Source organism: Polypterus senegalus, chromosome 17, assembly GCF_016835505.1.
Source record: "Polypterus senegalus isolate Bchr_013 chromosome 17, ASM1683550v1, whole genome shotgun sequence".
Lineage (NCBI taxonomy): Eukaryota > Metazoa > Chordata > Cladistia > Polypteriformes > Polypteridae > Polypterus > Polypterus senegalus.
This window is the reverse complement of record NC_053170.1, coordinates 95727793-95749155: the sequence shown is the minus strand read 5'-3', so window position 1 is coordinate 95749155 and position 21363 is coordinate 95727793. Positions and strand designations below refer to the sequence as shown.

At 45.0% G+C, this 21363-nt stretch overlaps 2 protein-coding genes across 3 annotated transcripts in view; one reads left to right on the top strand and one right to left on the bottom strand.

Moving 5' to 3' along the window:
* ccdc40 (coiled-coil domain containing 40) overlaps positions 1-6539 on the bottom strand; it is a 54203-nt gene extending 47664 nt beyond the window's left edge. Inside the window, exon 1 of one of the 2 annotated variants that reach the window (XM_039740409.1) lies at positions 6411-6539. Coding sequence is in view for 1 of the 2 variants with exons in the window: in XM_039740408.1 (XP_039596342.1) it covers positions 470-486 (17 nt within the window). In the remaining variant the exon portion in view is untranslated. Of the gene's footprint in view, positions 1-469; positions 539-6410 lie in introns of those variants that run through there. The other variant, XM_039740408.1, reaches the window with a different exon arrangement.
* Positions 6539-21363, top strand: part of tbc1d16 (TBC1 domain family, member 16) — a 162124-nt gene continuing 147299 nt past the window's right edge. The window contains exon 1 of the mRNA XM_039740410.1: positions 6539-6743. The gene's annotated coding sequence lies outside the window, so the exon portion shown is untranslated. The remainder of the gene's footprint in view (positions 6744-21363) is intronic.

The following is a 21363-nucleotide window of genomic DNA, read 5'->3' as shown; positions in this document are numbered from 1 at the left end:
CTCTAAAATGGAACACTTCTAGAATATGTCTACTTATTTTCACCAGAATAAAAAACCTAACTGGCAATCACTAACTGGCATTTCACTTCTTTAGCTTCATATGCACGGCTGAACTACGTGATTGATCTTACGTTCTACACTTCGTTTGGTACGCGCAACTTTAATATTGTTTAATATAAAACGCTCTATATTAAGATCTGTTATAAAGATGAACAGTTATGCAACCTTATATCAGACATACAAATGTTTTTTTATTATATCTGACACCAATTTAGCACTCATTAATAAATGACATAACAGCAGTTATTAGATAGAAACGACGCGCATTTTAAAATCAGTTCCAGGAAAATAAGTTCAATTCTACTCAGTAACTTCGACCTCAGTTTATTTCTGAATGAAAAACTTGCCGTAATATAAACAATCTAAACTCTTTAATATAATACACGAAAGCGAAGACAGCGAAACCAACCTGCGTTTATCTGCCATTCTAGCGTTGCCTAGCGACCGTATCAACTTCCGCTCAGTGTCAGGGAGCGCCTGGCGAAGTAGGGGAACGCGAACTCGCTACTGCGCAAGTGTGACACGCAGACGCCGGCCCACCAGTACGTGTTTTCTATTGGCTTGTGGGCGGATCCTCCGTTGGCGATCCACCTGCAGTTGTTGATAACTGATATAAAACGGTGACAAATAGGACTTAAGGTGAAGCAAGTGGAGGGATGTCGCTATAGAGAACGCAATTAATGGTGCGACATCACATCAGGTACAGACAGGTAGAGAGGATAAAAAAAAAAAAATAGAATTACTGAACTTGGCAAAGGCTTGAGAGCCCTGCTCAAAATTCTGAATGTCTACAAGACATTAAAAAGACTGAGATGGATGATAGATTATACTGTGGGTTCATTTTCTGTCCACTTTATTGTGTTGTAATTTTAAATGATAAATTGTGCCATTTTTGCTCAACAGTCTACCCTCAATGACCCATAACGACAAAGTGAAAAGATGTGTTTAGACAGATGTGCAAACTTATTACAAATTAAAAACGGGAATCCCCCATATATGTCTGTAAGCATGCAGACCCTTTGCTGTTGCACTCCAGATTGTGCTCAGCTTACTTTATTTCTCCTTGAGATATTTCTAGAACCTGATCGGAGTCCACCTGTAGCCATCTGAACTGACTGGACATTTTAGGAAGGCATATGTGTACTTGTGTATTAGAGAAGATCCCACAATTCACACTGAACCTCAGGACAAAAATACCAAGCCATGAAGTCCAAGGAACTATCTGCAGACCTCTATCATCAAGTCGTGGTGGGGCATTGATCAGGAGAAGGGGATAAAAACCACTTCTATAACTTTGAGTGGTCCCAGGAGTACAGCCGCTCAATAAGTATGAAATGGGAGTAAGTTTGGAACCACCAGGATGACACTTCCTAGAATGGATGGTCCAACCAAACTGAGAAACCAGCCAATAAGTATCTTGGACAGGTCAAGGTGGTGAGGAAGAACCAAATGGTCCCTCTAAGAGAACTTTATAAGTCCTCAGCTAATATGGAAGAACCTTTTGGAAGGATGACCACCTCAGCAGCTTTTCACCAATGAAGTATTTTTGATAAAGCAGCAAGTTGGATGTCACTCTTGAGTAAAAGGCATATGGTGGCATTTAAAGGACTTTAAGAGCAGGGAAAGGATTGTCTGGTCTGATGGCTCAAGAACTGGGCTGAACTCCAAGCACTATGTCTGGCAGTGCTTTTATCGTGACGCATGCTGGTGGCAACATCATGCTCTAGTGCTTTCAGGGGCACAAGAAGTCCTCCTGCTTGAGAGTGAATGCCACCTGAGACTGGGGTGTCGGTCCACCTTCCAGCATGACAATGACAAGAAGAATACAGCCAGGACAACGTTGGAGTAGCAGTTCTCTGAATGTCCTGGAGGGGCCCAGACTTAAACCTCACAGAACACGTGTGGAGAGACCTGAAGATGGCAGTTTAGAGTCGCTTCCCACTTAATCGAATGGAGCTTGAGAGGGTCTACCAGGCAGAATGCTCAAATCCAGGTGTGCCAAGCTTGTAGAGACTGCCAAAGGGGTCTTCTACAAAAGTAGCGAATGAAGGGTCTGAATACTTCTGTGAATTGTCACCAGTCAGCTTTGTCAAGGGTTGTCCTTATTTATGATGACCGTATGGCCGTTCTCACATCATGGCTTTGGAGCTCAAAACAAACAAGTGAATCCTCATTTGATTCAATTAGAGGAATTCTCCGGAATCCTGTTAGTTTGTCTGGTTGCAAACTCTCGTTTTTTTTTATTGGGTATTTCATTTTTGGTTAGTGAATGATGGGTTTTGGCAAACACTTCCTGCAGTCTACTCTACAGTTCTGATTCTAAGCCTGCCCTCTGCCTACAATTTATTACCTGCTCCATTATTATTTTTTTCTTACTTTTATATCTGGGTTAAAAAAAACTCGTTTTCCTTTTTGGAACAAATTCTTGCTAAAACGTGTTCCCAACAGCTTGTTCCGGGAAGCGAGTGAGTTACTTAACTCGTTTGTGTTCTAGTCATTCAAAACTAGGCAAAAAACATTTTGCATCCCACTTGCAAAGTGAAGTGGGACGAGAGTCACCATTTCTGGGAGAGGATACAGCAGGTAAATGAGGCCTGCATGCACCCTGGAGGGGGCGCTGACTTGTTCTGCCTGAAGGTGGTGAAAGTGTGGTGTAGCACTGAAGACTTTGGACTTCAAACCCTGAGGTTGTGGGTTCAAATCCCACTTCTGACACCAATTGTGTCTCAAATGCTGTAAGTCACCCTAGGCGACAGCCAAATAACCAAATGTAATGCAGTGCAAGGGCAAGAAAAAGCCAAAGGAAGGGTCAGAATGAGGCGGGCTAGGCAGGTGAAGTGTCTTGCTCAGGGTCGCACGACATCAGTAGCAGGATTTGAACCCACAACCTCGGGGTTTTGGAGTCCAAAGCCTCATCCATTATGCCACACTGCCTAACACAATAACCAAGGTAGAGGTTCTTGTAGTTAAAACTCTGAACGCAGCTCTGTGTCAGTCGTGGCTCACGGGACCACCAGCAGGATGACGACCCAAAACATAAATCTAAGAGCATCCAAGAATGGCTGGAAACAAAAGATGGGAATGTTCTGAAGTGGCCTGCTAAGAGTCCTGATCTGAATCCTGTTATGAGCATAAAAGTCATGAAATAACCCAGATTTGCCCACTAGAGGGGGAAATACTATCAAACCCTGGCAAGTAACAGAGAGGGCAAATGAGGCCTCTTTATATGATTTTTATTTTTTTTTTTTTATACACAAAAATAAGCTCCGGGGATCCCAAAAGGACAGATAGCAATGCAATCAAAATAGCAAACACAAGGAAGTGTATGGAACTACATTGGTGTTAGTAGTGGGATGATGAGAAGACCTGCAGTCTGATCTAGCAAAGAGCAGAGAGCTGCAGAGACCTAAAATGGAGTTGCTGGACTCTTCTGAGGAGTTGCCACAGAGCTTTCTTGCTGAGTTCTGGGATCTGGAATGCCATTTGCAGCACCAGTACAGGAAGGAAGAGAGCTGAGAAACTTCTGCCTTTGAAGCTCCACCACCGTTTCTCCATCTGCAAAGGTCCATCAGCCTGGATAAGCAGCCACTGGCTGAGCTTGGGGCTCACAGAGCAGGGAAAAAAGTGTGTCAGATCGAGATGCCACCGACTCCAGCCAGGTGACGCTGCTGGCGATGGACATAGAGTTTGATGTTCTCCAAAACCAAATGCATCGTTTTTCAGAAACTTATTCATTCTCTCTAAGGTTCTTTGTTATTGACGGATTTCGCATTTGGCTAAAGCCAACCGTCTAAGAACTAAACCGCAATGATCTGTGGATTGTCCTTTCTAGGGCTGAGGGCTGTTTTTTGATGGTGATGAGCAGGTGGTCCGTCCTCTCGGAAGACCGCTCAGAAAACACATGGCACATAACAAATGGTGCTTAGTCGTAAAGAACTAAATAATCAACAATGATAACACAAAAAGGAACATCTGAACACCATCCAGAGGAGGAACCCTGGCTGAAATATAACAATTGGTCTGAGCAGCCATGGAACTTGGGATGGGGGGTGTGGTCTTAATCAGTGATCCGGACCTGGAATATCACTTCCAGCATCAATTTGTGGAAAGAAGACAAACAAAAGTCTGGAATACCTTCAACTCCATACAAGAGGGCACAGATCAAAGCACAGAAGTGTAACGCTTAACACCCCTGCTGCCTGACAACAAAGTGCACGAGACCCCCGGTGATCTGTCTTTGTCACCGGACTCTGAAGATCACTCCGCCATTTTGTTGAGTTAGTGAACCCTGTTAAAGAGTTAGAAGTGGTCGTTGGGGAGAATGACAATGTAATGGTATCAACAAGCTGATGAGTCACCAACAGCATGAACTGGCACTCCATCATAGAGATGGGCAGTTTCAGTGCCAGCTGCAGGGGAGCCTAAAAAAAAAACAGCAAGTCTGTCAAAGTTGCAGATGAATTCCAACTAGTGTGACAACAAAGAGGGATCTGCATAAAAGAGCAACGTAAAGAGCAAAAATTATATTTGAGATCTGGCACCAGAGCCACAAGATTTCTGCGTCCTCCACGGAAAATCAATCATCTACCTCCACATGCTTGGGGCGTAAAGTTTGTTGTTCTCCAAATCAAATGCATTTTTTTTCCAGAAATTTAGATTCTCTCTAAACTTCTTAACTAAAGTGATAAAGATATATTATGTGCCTGGCTAAAGGAAGCCATCTGAGAACTGGGCTATCTTACAGACAGACAGACCTCAATATGTGTGTCTTGGGAACTGCAGGTCTGACATTGTGGTCAGGACACAGGTGACTGGACTTTCTCCGGTCCTGTTCAGTTTATATACATCAGACTTCCAATACAACTCGGAGTCCTGCCCACGTGCAAAAGTTCGCTGATGACACTGCTATGGTGGGCTGCATCAGGAGTGGGCAGGAGGAGGAGTATAAGAACCTAATCAAGGACTTTGTGAAATGGTGCGACTCAAACCACTTACACCTGAACACCAGCAAGACCAAGGAGCTGGTGGTGGATTTTAGGAGGCCCAGGCCCCTCATGGACCCCGTGATCATCAGAGGTGACTGTGCAGAGGGTACAGACCTATAAATACCTGGGAGTGCAGCTGGATGATAAACTGGACTGGACTGCCAATACTGATGGTCTGTGTAAGAGAGGACAGAGCCGACTATACTTCCTTAGAAGGCTGGCGTCCTTCAACATCTGCAATAAGATGCTGCTGATGTTCTATCAGACGGTTGTGCTGAGCGCCCTCTTTTACACGTTGGTGTATTGGGGAGGCAGCATAAAGAAGAGGGACACCTCACGCCTGTACAAACTGGTGTGGAAGGCAGGCTCTATTGTAGGCACGGAGCTGGACAGTTTGACATCTATGGCAGAGCGACGGGCGCTGAGCAGACTCCTGTCAATCATGGAGAATCCACTGAACAGGATCATCTCCAGACAGAGGAGCAGCTTCACTGACAGACTCCTGTCACCGTCCTGCTCCACTGACAGACTGAGGAGACCCCACACTATGTGACTCTTCAATTCCACCCTAGGGGTTTAAATGTTAACACTATACAAGTTATTGTCTGTTATACCTGCATTGTTATCACTCTTTAATTTAATATTGCTTTTTATCAATATGCTGCTGCTGGAGTATGTGAATTTTCCTTTGGGATTAATAAAGTATCTATCTGTCTATCTATCATATAGTGCCTTTATCTATCTATCTATCTATCTATCTATCCAATCCTGCCTACTATACCAAATTATTTCTATCTATCTATCTATTTGATAACACGCTTGTGCAGTCCGGTGCCTCCACCCTGGAGTTAACTTAATGGCCAGTCTTCATTATTTGTGTCGGGTAAACTTTCCATAACCCTAATCTTAACCATGATGCATGAGGAGGTCTGCAGCTGCTCCAAATTAGAGGTCTTCTCCAAAGTGCTCTTTCTATAACAACTTGCACGCTGCTCTGTCCATGAACTGAGAAATGAGTCACGTTTAAAATATGAGACAAATAAGGATTGTTTTTGAAATTGGGTGAGAAATACGTGACGTCTGGTAGCTCGTCTGTTTTGAAGGAGTCCAGACTGGTTTACTATTCCAGATTTGCTCCCGTGACCCCGGAATATTCAGGTAATTAGGTCGAAGTACGATGACACGATCAGTGACCGTTTTGACCAACATGGATGTTTCTTTTGCTTGCACAGCACTTCTTCAGTGGGACACGAGGAGGCGGCCACCTTAAAATTACATCTACCTCCCCTTTCCTTTCTAATCATACCATCTGACCAAGGCGTAAGAGTGCGCAGCTGTTGCCAGCAAAAATCTTAAATGACATACGGAATACTCCAGATTATCCACGCACGGATGGCCGCAGAGTCCGCCCGTCCTCTGCCCAGAACAGCTGCGATGCCCACCGTGCCCGAGTCCTCCCCATTCGTCCGCTTCTCTCTCTCCTGCAATTGTTGATAAGGAAGAGGAATGTCACTCCGGAAGTAGCGGAGAAGGGGTGGGAGGAGAAAGCTGGAGGTGGGCAGGGTTAGGCAATGAGAGCAACGTGTCGGAGAAACAAAACCAAGCGACAAGATCGGGCCGATCCGATGGAAAGTTAAGGGTCCCGCCGAGTCCAGAGCCGGGCAGGGGGGGCGCCGATGGCACGGCACTGCACTGACGGTAAGGATCCCCCGCCTCGTTCACAGCTCGCTCGGTGTCCGCACCTTCCAGCCGCTCTGGTGCGCGTGTGGTTTGCAGCAGGACGAGTGAATCGGATGGCAGAGAACCACTGAATGGGCGCAGCTGTATGAGGATGATATGGAAAAAAAAAAGTTCAATCGTAGATGCGCCGCGAACATCGGCAGGTGCGCCTGAATGGACCGCCTCTACCTGGAGAGATGGCGTTTAAGCAAACGTGCTCCGGGGCACTTCCAGACAGATGGTGTCGGCTGTCAGGGCTGCGATGACGAATGATCGGCTTCTTTCTTTCTTTCTTTTTTTTTTTGACTTGCGCTTCCCACCATCGTGTCATCTTATTTTACAGCAAAACTCAGACTGCATACTGGACAGTTTGTCAGGTGACCCTCACCTTTTTGATTTATGGACGTTGAGTGCTGGGCGAGAAGTGAGTGTGTCGCGCGCGGATTTAAGGAGGTGACTTTATTGTCCACACAATTTGTCGTTGGCCTCGCTTAGAGGACAAGCTTATCCGACCGTATCTGGGTTTATTCTTTTGATGCGAAGTGCATTGGCAGCCTTTATATCTAAATATATGAATAAATCCGTGTGTACGCCGACCCAAAGCAAACTTTATGTATATAGTGCCTTGCAGGGGTGGGCGCCTAAATTTCTGTAATGGATAAAAGGTCAGCACGGCGCATCACAGCAAGTCAGCAGTGAGGACAGAATTTCTTAGGTGACAAACCAGTGCCTCAGTCACTATGCCACAAGTTGGCACTACGGTTTTCCTAGAAATTGTTGTGCCTTCAGAAAGTATTCAGACGCCCCCCCCACTCCCCCTCCAAAAAAAAAAAACTTCAAAAATGAGTTTCCCATTATTGTGAAAATTTAAAAAATTGCGAAATGTATTCTATTGTAGTGCCCGTTTCGTGAATTTGAATGCCAGTCAACACTGGCGTGTCCAGCTTCATCAACGGACCAAAGTTCAAAGCTGGGAAGTGTACTGGTGAGGAAAGGTGGTTCCGGTTAATGTTGTAGGTACTGAGTGTCCTGTCTCAGCGGGGGTTCCTCCCTTGGCTGGGGTTCAAATTCATGTTGTTTGTCTGTTTTGCTCAGTGTTCATTCTTTGATTGACGGTGATTGTCATTCTTTGTTTTTCATCTTGCCTGTTAGCTGCCTGTGTTATATTCCCTGTGTTTTGTGGGTGGTACCCCCAAGAGGCGGGGCTACCTGTCAATCACCACCAGGAACTGCCCTCCACCCCTTAAATCCAGAGGGTTTCCCACATTTCCTGGCGGTTAATTCCCCATACACCTTGGACTGGCTGGTGAGTTTACTTGTGCTTTGCTCTGCTTATTTGTGAATTTGGACTTTTTGGACTTCATGCTCAATTTTGGGGGTCTTTGTTCAATTTTGTTTGCTGTTGTTCCGGACAATTCCATTTTGTTTTTGTCCTCCACGGCACTTCATTGTGATTGGAATCTTTTTTTTTTTTTTGTAGAGAATGAATCTTTTCTTCCCGGGTCCTCCCTGCGTGGAGTTTGCATCTTCTCCCCGTGTCTGCGTGGGTTTCCTCTGGGTGCTCTGGTTTTCTCCCACAGTCCAAAGACATGCAGGTTAGGTGCATTGGTGATCCTAAATTGTCCCTAGTGTGTGCTTGGTGTGTGTGTGTGCCCTGCAGTGGGCTGGCACCCTGCCTGGGGTTTGTTTCCTGCCTTGCGCCCTGTGTTGGCTGGGATTGGCTCCAGCAGACCCCCATGACTCTGTAGTTAGGATATAGCGGGTTGGATAATGGATGGATGGATGAATCTTTTCATTTATGAAGACTCTGATTTTTGCCCTTATTACTTGCCGGGGTTCAACGGTGATATCCCCCTCTAGTGGGGAGAGCTTTTGAATCTGCTAGTTCTCTGCACTGAGGACTGCAGTTCCACTCTGTTTGTTGAAATCATTTCAATTAGTTGACCGTTCTGCACTTAGATTTAAGTGGTAGACCAATAGCCCCCCATTTATGGCAGACCGGGCTGGCATGTGTATACACGGTCCCATCAGTAACTATTTGGACCCCTTCATTTTTTCTACACTTAGTTATGTTGCAGCCTTGTGCTAAAAAATAATTTCAATTATTTGTTTTCCTCCATGTCAGACTCCATTCAATACACCAGAATGACAAAGCAAAAACAGCTCTTTCAGTGTTGCTGCAAATTTATCCAAAATAATAATAAAAAAAAAAAGCGACGCAAGTATTCAGACCCTCTTAACTGAGTGCTTCATTTGTGGCGGCCATGGGTGTGACACACACCTGGATTTGGGGGATTTTCTGCCATTCTTCACTGCAAATCCTCTCTAAGTCACGTCAGGCTGGATGTAGACCGCCAGTGGACAGGTGTTTTCAGGTGACGCTGGAGAGGTTCGGTGGGGTTCAAGTCCAGGCTCGGGTTTGTGCCACCTGAGGACATTTGCAGGGCTCATCATAAGTAACTCGTGTGTTGCCTTTGCTTTGTGTCTTGTTGGAAGGTGAACCTTCAGCCCAGTCTGATGTAGCATTGGATTGGTGCTAACACTATGACTTTGGACAAGCAGATTTGTTCCCCAGTTCCCCATGGAGTCTCCAATACATTCTAGAGTGGAACTCCTGAGTCTTTTAAACCTGTCATTTACTTACAGTACTGAAAATACTGAACTGTGGGTACCATACTTTCTTCAAAATTGGGTTTTTTGGTACTTCCTAAGTAGCGGTATACCACACAACCCTAGTCCTACTTCCAGAGCACAGATTTCCATTAAGGATATCTCAGTACTTTGCTCCTTTCAGCTTATCCTCAAGCCTGTCTAGTCTTCCAGCCCCTGCTGCTGAAAGAACAACCCCAGAGCTTGATGGTGCCACCACAATGTGTCACTGTTGGAATGGTGGTGCACAGGGTGCCCTCCAGACGTGACACTTAGAACTTAGGCCAAACAGTTAGTGTCGTCAGACCAGAGATGCTTGTTTTCTCGACAGCCATTTTGTGAACTCCAAGTGGCCTTTCGTGTGTCTTCTGGCCATTCTGCCATTAGGCCCAAATTAGTAGAGTGGTGTTGCACTCATGGTTGTTCTTTTAGAAGTTTCTCACATCTCCACACAGGTTCTCTCCGGAGGCTAACCAGTGTTTCCGTCAGGTTTTTGGTCATCTTTTTCCTCTGACGAGTTGTGGTTGTTCCAAACGTCTTTCGTTGAAGAGTTGTGGTTGCCACTGTGCTCTTGGGAACCTTCATTGCTGCAGGACGGTCTTTGTAGCGTTCCTCAGATGCAATACGACTTTTTTGCTAACCTATCATCTATTGGGGAGGAACGTAAGCTTTAGATTCATCAAAAAATTCAATCTCTGATTTTTGATGGACCTCGACGTCTTAGGGTCTCCTGATACCAAAAACGCTGATACCCCAATGACGAGTGTGTGTCTGTCTTTGACTGTCTGTGCCTCACAGTTTCTCGAGGAGCTAAAATGGCTGGATTGCAAAATACCAAACACGAAACTGAAGACCGTTGTAAGATGACGATGTGCTGATTAGTTTTTGAGCCGAATCAGGCGAGAGAAAGAGACACACAAAAACTGTCATCCTGCAATTAATTATGAATTAATTCTTCTCGTCAATTGTTATCGTAAAGTATCTATCTATCTATCTATCTATCTATCTATCTATCTATCTATCTATCTATCTATCTATCTATCTAATGACAGATTTTATGGTCTTTCTGATCAGCATCAGAGCGGTAAATAACTATTGAAATGTTAGAGAAGAGTTCGGGTAACTTGGTTCCTGGGGTGCAAAGCCTACTGACGCTCATGTCCGAATTTGTTTTATTCACGGAATGCAGACGCAGAACGCTGTGAGCAATTCTCCGTCAAAGCTCAAGTATAGCGATTGTACGAATTACTAAATCCAGAACTGGCACACATTAATACAGATTCATTAAAACACATGGAGAGGAAGGTAGAAACTGATTAATTATAAATGAAAACCACCAATACCCATCCGTTAATTAGCCGATAAACAGTGATCAATTGACAATGGAGGAGATTCAAATTGTAAAGGAGGAAGTTCTGGAGACCTCGGCCAAATGGCTGCTTACCCCCTACTGGGTTTTCTGTAGTGGATTCTGTGCTGGCCATCTGACGACTCTAACGGCCCTTTATCCGAGATGACTTTTCCATACACGGCATAGCAGCCTGGCAGTAGAGCAATGGGCATCAAGTGCCATGACCAGATACCAAGAAGGGTTAGTAACATATTAAAAATATTGTGGCACTTATAGTTTTTGTTTCAAATGTGTAATAAACAGAGATGCAGTGTGTGCAGCTCTAGTCAGGGTGTGCCACACTAAATCTATGAGTTTTCTTCAGCCTAAGGTAGAAGGGGCATCTCTTATATAATCAGGAAGATCATTCCACACCTTCGGGGTCCTGGAACTAAAAGCTCGACCTCCCCCTGTTATTTTATTAATCCAGATCTCTGCCTCAACCCAATCTTTGTCTATGCAGACAACTTCTTTGACTCCATGGCTTGGTTTTTTGCTCGACTGGGGGACCTTCTCTTGACAGCCTTTCCAAATCAGACTAGTCCATTGAATTGATCAGAGGTGGGCCACAAACATCTCAGTGATGATCAATAGAATGGGTCGGATCTCCGCCATAGCCACGGGTGTGAGTACTTGTGCCGGTGTGATTATTCCAGGTTCTGATGTTCAATATATTTATAAAGATATCTAAGGTCATCTCATTTTGGATTATTGGATGTTGATTGATGAGGGAAACAAGGGATTGAAACGATTGTAGTGCAAGGTTGCAACCTGACAAAACGAAAGGGGGAAAAATGTGTAGGGGTGTGAAGAGTTTTCTGAAGGCTCTGTAGGTGAGTCGTGGCGGGAGCTGTCTTCCAAAACCTGCTGTAGCCCACATCTAAACTAGCAAATTGAAAATCTACAAACTATGGTCAGGGTGCAGGAATGACAGGGTCACATAAAGGTAAAAGTTGGGTCATCCCGTTTAACTGTCCAGCAAAAAAAAAAAGAAAGAAAGAACGCTTCTTGGTGTTCTGCTTCCTGCCCTAAAATAGATTTATGGGCCCATCAGAAGGGAGCTTTGTCCACTGGGGGCGCTGTGGTCACAAAAGACGCCTCCTTCAGGGCGGCTGGGGTTCTTATAGCGGGTGAACTGGAAGGGGCGGAGCTAAGTGACCTCACTGGGTGGTTTCTCAGAGAGTAGGAGAAGAGAAGGAATGTGAGAATGACGGCGTCCTCTTTCGCCCTGGCGGCTTATTACATACTTGGATCATCAGCCGATGAGGAGATACGCACACGGGACAAAACAAATGGGCAATGATCAGTGATGAACAACATGAAGTGATTAATCCATCCGTCCATTTTCTAAAGCCGTTTACCCAGTTCAGGGTGGTGAGAAAGCTGGCGCCCATCCCAGTAATCATCGGGCACAAGGCAGGATCAGGACCAATCCCAATGCTGGTTAGGTGATATATCCGTCCTACCATGTTCTTTCTCTATTGCACTTCCAATCCAATTCAGGGTTACCTGAGGCCAAAGGCTATCTAGGCAGCCTCAAGCTCAGGACAATCAAAAGACCCCCGTCACTCACGCTCATCCCGCCAGACCAGTTTAGCGTTTAGCCTGATCTGCTTGTCTTTGGAACATGCGGAGGACAATATGCAGACGTGACGGACATGGGCAAACATCACAGACGCCGTACGCTTAGGGTAAGCAAACGGTGCCAACCACTGTGCCACGGTGCTGCCCGGTCCATCTATCCGTTCTTTTAAAGCAACTACTTTGGTAACCAAAAAAGGGCTCCTTTGAGTTTCACGCCTGTCAGGAACGCCTTCTTGTATTTCTTCTTACTGGCCATGAGCCTGGAATGTCAAAGTGATGTTTTATTCTTAAAGCCACCTTAATAAGCAGTGCCCAAGATCAGTGCGGGGCAGAGAGTGGCGTAATGTTTAAGGAATTGGACTGTAATGCGATTCACTTGAGCAAATCCCTTAGCTTACCTGTGCTCAAATTTTTTTAAATTACGAGGGCCGTCGTAACGTAGCCCTGTGTGTCTTAAGACCCCCGGGGTGGCGTTCACCAGGGCTTAGCATCTACTCAGGGCCAGAATGAGAAGCTCACACAGAAATGAGGGGTGAAGAAAGGAAAAGAGGGGACCACAAAATATGAGTAAAAGGACCCAAACAGAGGTGTTCACCTTAGAAAATGAAGAGTGTTTTATTATTTCTGCAGTGCTGACGGCGTTCATGAAGGGCTGTGCCAGTGCTGGAAAACAGAAGAGAGGGTTTTGCAACACGTTTTGGCTTCATAGCCGTCGCCTGCTGCCAGGGCTACGTAGTCGTGGCATGTCTCTAACCTTCTCTGTTGTTTTGCTGCCTTGCACGAACCCTTTTCTTCTTTTTTTCCTAAAGTTGCTGATCTGGTTTTCACGTTGCCTAGCCGTTCTACCGCCAAGGGACGCTGTTTGGGCCAATTTTTTTTTTTTCCCTTCAAGAACGGAGAGCTGAGCTCTTTTTCGCTGATTCAGCTCCCAGGAAGAAATCAAGGAAAAGGAAGCCTTTGTCTTAATGTGATGAAATGCGGATTCATTGTGAGGGACTTTCTTGTTTTAATTTGGTCTGTAAACAAGTCTGTTTTATGTCGCTGGCTCTTTTATGCTAAGCTGTTTGGTAGCGGGAGACAAATTCCTGCCTTCACATCCTTTTTCCTTTTTCTGCGTACTCAGAAATGATTAAATAATGTGAGATTTATATCTTCAAGACATCCTCTGGCTTTTCTAGGAGCTCTAATTTAGTTCTGTTCCTTTCGTAATTCTCATTATTGTTATTCATTTTGCTATATTCGTGTTTTAAGAGTTGTCTCCGTAGTTGCCATTAAGTTATTTATATCTACGATATAATAAAACCTGTCTGGTGCCTCAGAGCAATCTGATTGGTCAGTTTGGTGACCCGATCCAAAGAGGATGTGTGAGTGTCAGACACACGAGGCATAGGAGGCATGCTGAGAGTCACCCTCGAAGATGGGAAGTATAAAAGCAGACAAATGGCCTCGAAACGACAGTGTCTGAGAAGCAGAGAGGGAGCGCCGGTCAGGAGAGGTTCAGACACGTGAGTGTACTGAAGGAAGGCACTGAAGGGACATGTAGGGCAGGAGGTAGCAGGTTTTTTTTTTTATACTATTATGTGGCGAGTTGACCTTGCTATGTCTCGGGCATTTTATTAGATGGGGAATCACAAACATTTTTAGTAATAAAATGCGTTGCAGTTGTTATTCCAACAGATGGCACATCACAAACATTTCTAGTAATGGGATGCCTTTCAATAGTCATTTCAACAGATGGCACATCTCAAACATTTTTAGTAATGAAATGCCTTGCAAATGTCATTCCAATGGATTATTATATAGCGCCTTGATATGTAAAGCACAAGTCAAAGGAAGTTATGATTAAGCTTTTGAACAGACTGGTGAGGCAAATTTCACCATTTAAAATTAAATCTTAAACAGAATAAAGTGTGTAGGATGTGAATGGATCGGAATACTTCCTGAATCCACATTATACAGTGTATGCGTATGTGTGTGTGTGTATATATATATATATATAGTGGTCACTTGAAGAAATTGCAAGTCCTGTTTGGGCACCAATCTGGCTGTCCCTGCTGAATTGAAACAGACAGTAGTCCAAACAAAACCAGAGCTCAATGGTGCCAAACAAATAAAACTCAACGTTCTAGCTGGAGGAACCCTTCTCGGCTGAGATCTCCTCTCAGAGTCATGGCGGGAAGGAGCTTCGTCCTGGCGTGTGTTCTTGTAATGAGTGATGCTGTGGGATGTGTAGTGGCAGGACCAGAAGGACGGAGTCAGTTGCCCTCACAGGGTGTCTTCTTAACACTATGGAGGGAGAAACCGATGCTAAGGTTAGCGGCAGCGCCCCTCTCGACCCGGGGAGGAAGTGCAAATGTGAGAAGAGCTGGGATGATGATCCACTGCTGACACGAGCTCAGGTGTGACATGACAATATATACAGTACATATATTTATACATATATATATACATTGGGATTAATAAAATATCTATCTATCTATCTATACATACAGTGTGACTATATATAGTACATATGTCTATACATGTATATACAGTACATATATTTATACATATATATGCAGTGTGACAATACAGTACAAATATTTTTTTATTATTAATTTTATTGAAATCACACAACATTCCATACAAATAAATCAATTTTTACAAAAATAAGATCAATCCCCACCCCTACAGTGCAAATATTTATACATATATATAATACAGTGTAACAACATATACAGTACATATATTTATACATATATAGTGTGACAATATATATAGTACATATATATATATATATATATATATATATATATATATATATATATATATATATATATACAGTGTGACGATATATACAGTGCAAACATTTATACATATTATACATTTATATATCCTTCTATTTAAAGCTGTCGGGATTGTCCTTCCGTCCGTGAGTGCTACCTTTTCACGCCCCTCCATTTTGCAATGCAGATGGGATTTGTAGTTTCATTTTTTCCAGGTAAAAGATGATTTTCTACTCCAGACTGTGCGATTTCTTCTTCTCCTTTCTTACTATATAAAGCGGTCGGGATTGTCCTTCCGTCCCGTGAGTGGAGAGCGTAGCGGTATTCCGCTTATCACAGACTTACTACTTGCGGCTTGCTGTACGAAGCGACATGATGTGAGCAGAGTTCTGGTGCTCCCATCGTTCCCTTTGCTTTTGTGCGATGCGCTGGAAAAATAGACAAAATTATGTCTCTGGAAATAATTAATGTTGATGGAGTACAAATGCCTCACCGCGTAGTAAATATCAGGGGGTTCAAAAGGGCGACCTCAATATAGAAGAAAAGTTTAAATTTCATCACAAAAATAACAGAAAGTACAGTATTAAAGTAATACCGCTCAAATGCAATATAACCAAATTAATGAGTTTGTATAAAATATCAAATTAATCTACATATTGAATTGCCTTAAGAAGTGGTCAACTTAAAAGTCAGTCGCCTTAAAAGGCGGGTCAGCCTAGTATATTATATAGTGTGACAATATATACAGTACAGTGTGACTATATATGATACATATATTTATACATTTTATATATATAAAAGTGTATACACTTTTTTTATATATATTATATAGTGTGACAGTATATACAGAACATATGTATATACACAAGCTCCCAAATCATATAGGGTATCCATCCATCCATCCATTATCCAACCCGCTATATCCTAACTACAGGGTCACGGGGGGTCTGCTGGAGCCAATCCCAGCCAGCACAGGGCGCCAGGCAGGAAACAAACCCTGGGCCGGGTGCCAGCCCACCGCAGGGCACACACACACACACACCAAGCACACACTAGGGACAACTTAGGATCACCAATCCACCTAACTGGAAACCGGAGCACCCGGAGGAAGCATATGGGGTATGAATCTTCAAATCCTAATGCATGTCATGCAGCATGTGTTTCAGTTTAAGTAGAAAATGCTTTTCCTTGAACATTAACGTTGAGCTCTGATCCACAAGAGTGGCTCGACTTGTTTCCCCGTCGTTGTTGTCGGACTGGGATGGCGAGTTCCCGCTGGTCTTTAACCCGACTAGCAGTTCAAGCCTGTAATCAGGATGAAGCGTTTGTCTCAAGGAGTTGCGGTGATCCCAGTCAGTCTGACGTGGTTGGCTTATAATTTTGCTGCAGTTCAGATGTGTTCGTGTAAACGTTCTGCCAGGGCTTTTCATTTCCAGGAGGTAATATTATCTTCCTTTTTTTTTTTTTTTTTTTTCTTTAATTGCATCTCAACTTTGTGATTAAGTTTAATTTCTTACTTACCGGCTCCTTAATGGCTGAATGAGTACACTGCTTATTATGTGGCATTAGCGGTCAAGAGTGGCAATCAGGGAAGCTGTTGTTGAAAGAAGACTTCTGGAGGGGCTGGCATCCTCCACCATCATGGGCCCTGCTGTAATTGCACGTTTCCTGTCTCTTTGTTTCATTGTTGAAGGCAGAAATGTGTAGTCCTGGAGTGCGGCTCTGCCTTTGGCATTTCACTCCGACTGATGTCTTATTGAGAGGTCAGCTGTTTCTTGTGAATGGAGCTCGTCATTGTATTACATGGTGTGGTGATGCTTTCTGTTCTGTTGTATAAGAAATCTGAACTGTTAATATCTTTTGCCTTGTGTGTACCATCAGCATTCCTCCTATTGCCTTTCCTCAGCATCCTTGTATGTCGTAACCTCTCTTGCCTGCTGCTTCCTCTCTTGATCTCATCCCCCTAACGTCTGCTTCTCAGACTCTGTCACTTCGAGGCACCTTGCTCCGCTTTATGGCTACCACCAATGGTAGATGGACCCCCATTACCGGCCGTGAAAACATCATTTGTATTTTTGTGAATGCTTCCTGTCTTTGAAGGCGACTCTCAGCGTTCCTCCTACACCTTAGTACTATATATACATGCTAGCTACATTACCCGTCTAAGACAGGAAATTGAAAATAAAATGATATATAATAAAATATTTGATATTTGATATCTCTTACTTTACGTGTACTGTCAGTATTCTTCCTGCACTTTTTTTCGGTATCCTTGTGTGTATCGACATCTCTTGCCTGGTACTTCCTCTCTCAATTGCGTCTCATAAAGCCTGCTTGTCAAACTTTTGTTATTTCGAGGCGCCTTGCTCACCTCCTGTCCACTTTTTGACACCGACCAATGGCAGACGGGCCTACACCACCCACTGTGAAAACATCATTCGTATTCTTCCCGTCTCTGATGGCGACTCTCAGTGTTCCTCCTAACGTCTTTCCTCGGTATCGCCGTACGTCTCGGCCTCTCTTGCCTGGCGCTTCCTCTCTCAATTTCGGTCCAATAAAGCCTGCTTCTCAGGTTCTTGTCACTTTGAGGCACCTTGCTAGAATTTTGTCCACTTTTTGCTTAGCACCAATTGTAGACGGGCCTACATCACCCACTGTGAAAACATCACTTGTATTCTTCCCATCTCTGATGGCGACTCTCAGCGTCTCAGTATCATCGTATGTCTCAGCCTCTCCTGCCTGCCACTTCCTCTCTCGATCTCATTCCCGTAACATCTGCTTCTCCGCTTTATGGCTATCACCAATGATAGATGGACCCCCATTACTGGCTGTGAAAACATCATTCGTATTCTTCCAGTCTTTGAAAGAGACTCTCAGCGCTCCTCCTACACCTTTCCTCGGTATCTTCATGTGTCTCAGCCTCTCTTCCTCTCTTGACCACATTTGACTGTGCAACCAAAGCGAAACTGACCAATCAGACCAAAGTCAAGCTGACCAATCAGATTGCCCAGAGGGACACACACACATACATACAGAGGTGGCTGAACTTTATAGGTGGTGGGCAGGAAGAGGCAGGTCCATGAAGGGTTTGGCAGAAGTGAGGTCAGTAGGAGGGCATGGTCAGGAAGAAGATGTGGGAGCTGGTTGTGCTTTAGCTGGGCTTTCCTTCTGGTGACCTGTAGAAGAGGGAGAAGAGACATTAGTGCACTTCATCAGCCCCTGACTCTGCGTCTTACCCTCAGTTAATCCCTTAGACTGCATCCCATATGCAGGTGTGTGACAGTGGGTTTCCTCTCACAGCAGACCAAAGACACGCAGGTTAGGTGGAAATGGCATTTCCTAAATTGGCCCTAGTGTGTGGTTGGCATGTGTGTGTTTTTGCCATGCAACGGACCGGTGCCCAGTCCAGTGTTTGTTCCTGTCCTTCCTCGGGGTCGTCATGTGTCTCAGCCTCTCTCGACCGCATTTGACTGTGCAACCAAAGCAAAACTGACCAATCAGACCAAAGTCAAGCTGACCAATCCGATTGCCCCGGAGGGAGCAGGCACACACACACACACACACAAAGACAGTCAGTCACTCAGTCAGTCATTATCCAACCCGCTGTAGCCTAACACAGGGTCACGGGGGTCTACTGGAGCCAATCCCAGCCAGCACAGGGCGCAAGGCAGGAACAAATCCCAGGCAGGGTGCCAGCCCACTGCAGGGCAAGAAAGACAGGCATTAACATTTATAGAAGACACGCATCAGTGTAAATGGTTTCCAGTTAATTGTAGACTATCTCTTTCTTTGCTTCTTCTTTTATTGGTTAAGGAGAAGAAGAAATTACAGCAATGTCAGAATCTTCACAACAGAATGAGCTCAAATTTTGGAAGTGAATACAATTCTGCACGGTCAAGGGGATTGAAAACAATACACATCTTTCTTATTTTCAAAGATCAATAGCAACCAGTCCATGTACTTGGGCCCAGCAGTGAACTGGCCCCCGATTCACATTCGGAGCCTACCTTGTACCCCAGTGGCCGGGATGGGCTGTGCTCCCCTTATGACCCTCAATTGGATTAAGCAGCTTTGAGAGGGTTGATGTGTTATCAGTTTTCCCACAACCCTGACTTGCAACATGTGGGTCTGAGCGTGTGTGGTACCTGGTGGTCCAGTGTAGTAGGTGTGCCCCCCTGCGTGTTGATACTGTTGATACTCCTTGCGATTCACATACGGTATGTGTGCTTGTCCACACTTGGGGGATCGATCTTTATGTGCGTGACGATTTGCCTGAATGCAGTGGGGGGGAGAGGTGGGCAGCTGTATAGATCTGCGGATTACTTTGTGCATCATAAGTTTGGTGCAAAAATTCGAAAAATGATTGCGTCTGCCCTACCCAGATCATTGCTATTGCAACGCTGCATCTTCTCTGTTACCAAAATGTTCATTTCGGCTAGTAGCACATGGCTTCTCCGGTTTGATGAAGCGGTCACGTGACGTATAAACTCTTGGCGCCGTCAAACCACATTTCCCTCTTGAAGCTGTGAAGTGCCAATCGTGCCAAAGCTATAAAGGGGTGGTCCATGAAGTCCCCTTTGTGGTTGAAGAAATAAGGGGATGTGGCTCGTGAAGTTCACTTTGGTTTTGTAAAATCTGTGATATAGAGTGGGAGACAGGGAATCAAGAGGGAGGCTGATGTTTATGGGCAGCACGGTGGCACAGTGGGTAGCGCTGCTCTCTCGTAGTTAGGAGACCCGGGGTTCACTGGTCTCCCCGTGTCTGCGTGGGTTTCCTCTCACAGTCCAAAGACATGCAGGTTAGGTGCATTGGCGATTCTAAATTGTCGCTACTGTGGGCTTGGTGTGTGTGTGTGTGTGTGTGTGTGTCCTGCAGTGGGCTGGCACCCTACCCAGGGTTTGTTCTTGCCTTGCGCCCTGTGCTGGCTGGGATTGGCAACCAGCAGACCCCCGTGATCCTGTGTTAGGATACAGCGGGTTGGACAATGACTGACTGGCTCATGTTTACTTCCTGTATCGAAAAATCCCATTATACTTGTACTGTACGTTTTCAAATTTAGATTTCTCTCTACCTGTCCAGTGCCGATGTAACCCGCAACCCTAATCCACTTGTATGAAAGGTCCGTCCTGTGTACAGAAGAGATGGGTCCAGCAATAGACCTCCGCAGCTCCGCCATTCAGGAACTCTTCCGGAAGGACAACTTGAAGTCCGTCCACTCGGCACCTGGGCTGCCTAGTTTTGCTTGAAGTTCGCTCTTCTCACTGTACTCCGTGATTGTCAAGCAGCCCGCGGAGGAGACGGAGAATCTGTTCCAGTCAGTCATGCAGTGTCGTTCCTTCAGTAACTGATATCTCAAGAATCCTGAACACCACAGCCCACCCTGTGGTCTGAAAAACAGATGAACTCCAGCAACTGCAGCTTTAGATAAACGTCTGCAGCTGTGCCTGGCAGATGCCCGCTCGTCTTTCTGTCTTCAGCTGTGACTTACGTTTTCTGGCAAATGCTCCTGCCTGTTTAATCAGGTGGTTTGTTAGTGGCGAGTGACTTAACACGTCCTTTTGAGTCATGTGACTCCTGGCTCGAACCACGCTCACAGCCCACCCTCATCAAAGGGAGAGGAGAGGGGCAGCTGATCAGATGCATTTTAATGCCTGGAGTCGTTGCCGTGTAGGAACATACAATGGTGTGAAGGGGGTTTACAGGCGAAGCCCACCTAAACATTAGAAAAGGTACAACAAGAACGGGCCATTCGGCCTCACAAGCTCGTCCATCCTATTCACCGTGACCTCAAGTCGAGGTCTGAAGGGCCACCACACTGCTCGGTCACTTCTCCCATGTGTCAAAAGCAACTTCCTGAGATTTGTGCGAAATCTGCCAACTGTGGCCCTCAGGTGAAATTATTTGGGATTTAAGTGCTGTGTCGGAACAGGGAGCAGTATGTCTGTTCTGCGTGGAAATTTAATTAGGACTGCCGAGTTATGATTACGCAGAGAGCTCCGGGTGACCTGAAGAGCAGAGGCGTTTGTCCTGTCAAGGCCTGGTGAGCGTGTGGAATGTGGCCATAAGGTACATTTTGTCTCTAAATAATAGAACGAATGAATCAGTGACTATTGAAGATGGTGCTGACCACCTGAATCCCATCCTGGTCAAAGTCTACGTTTCTTCAGACTGATCATCTGCCCTGGTGGACATTTTGTTTTCTGATTGTTCA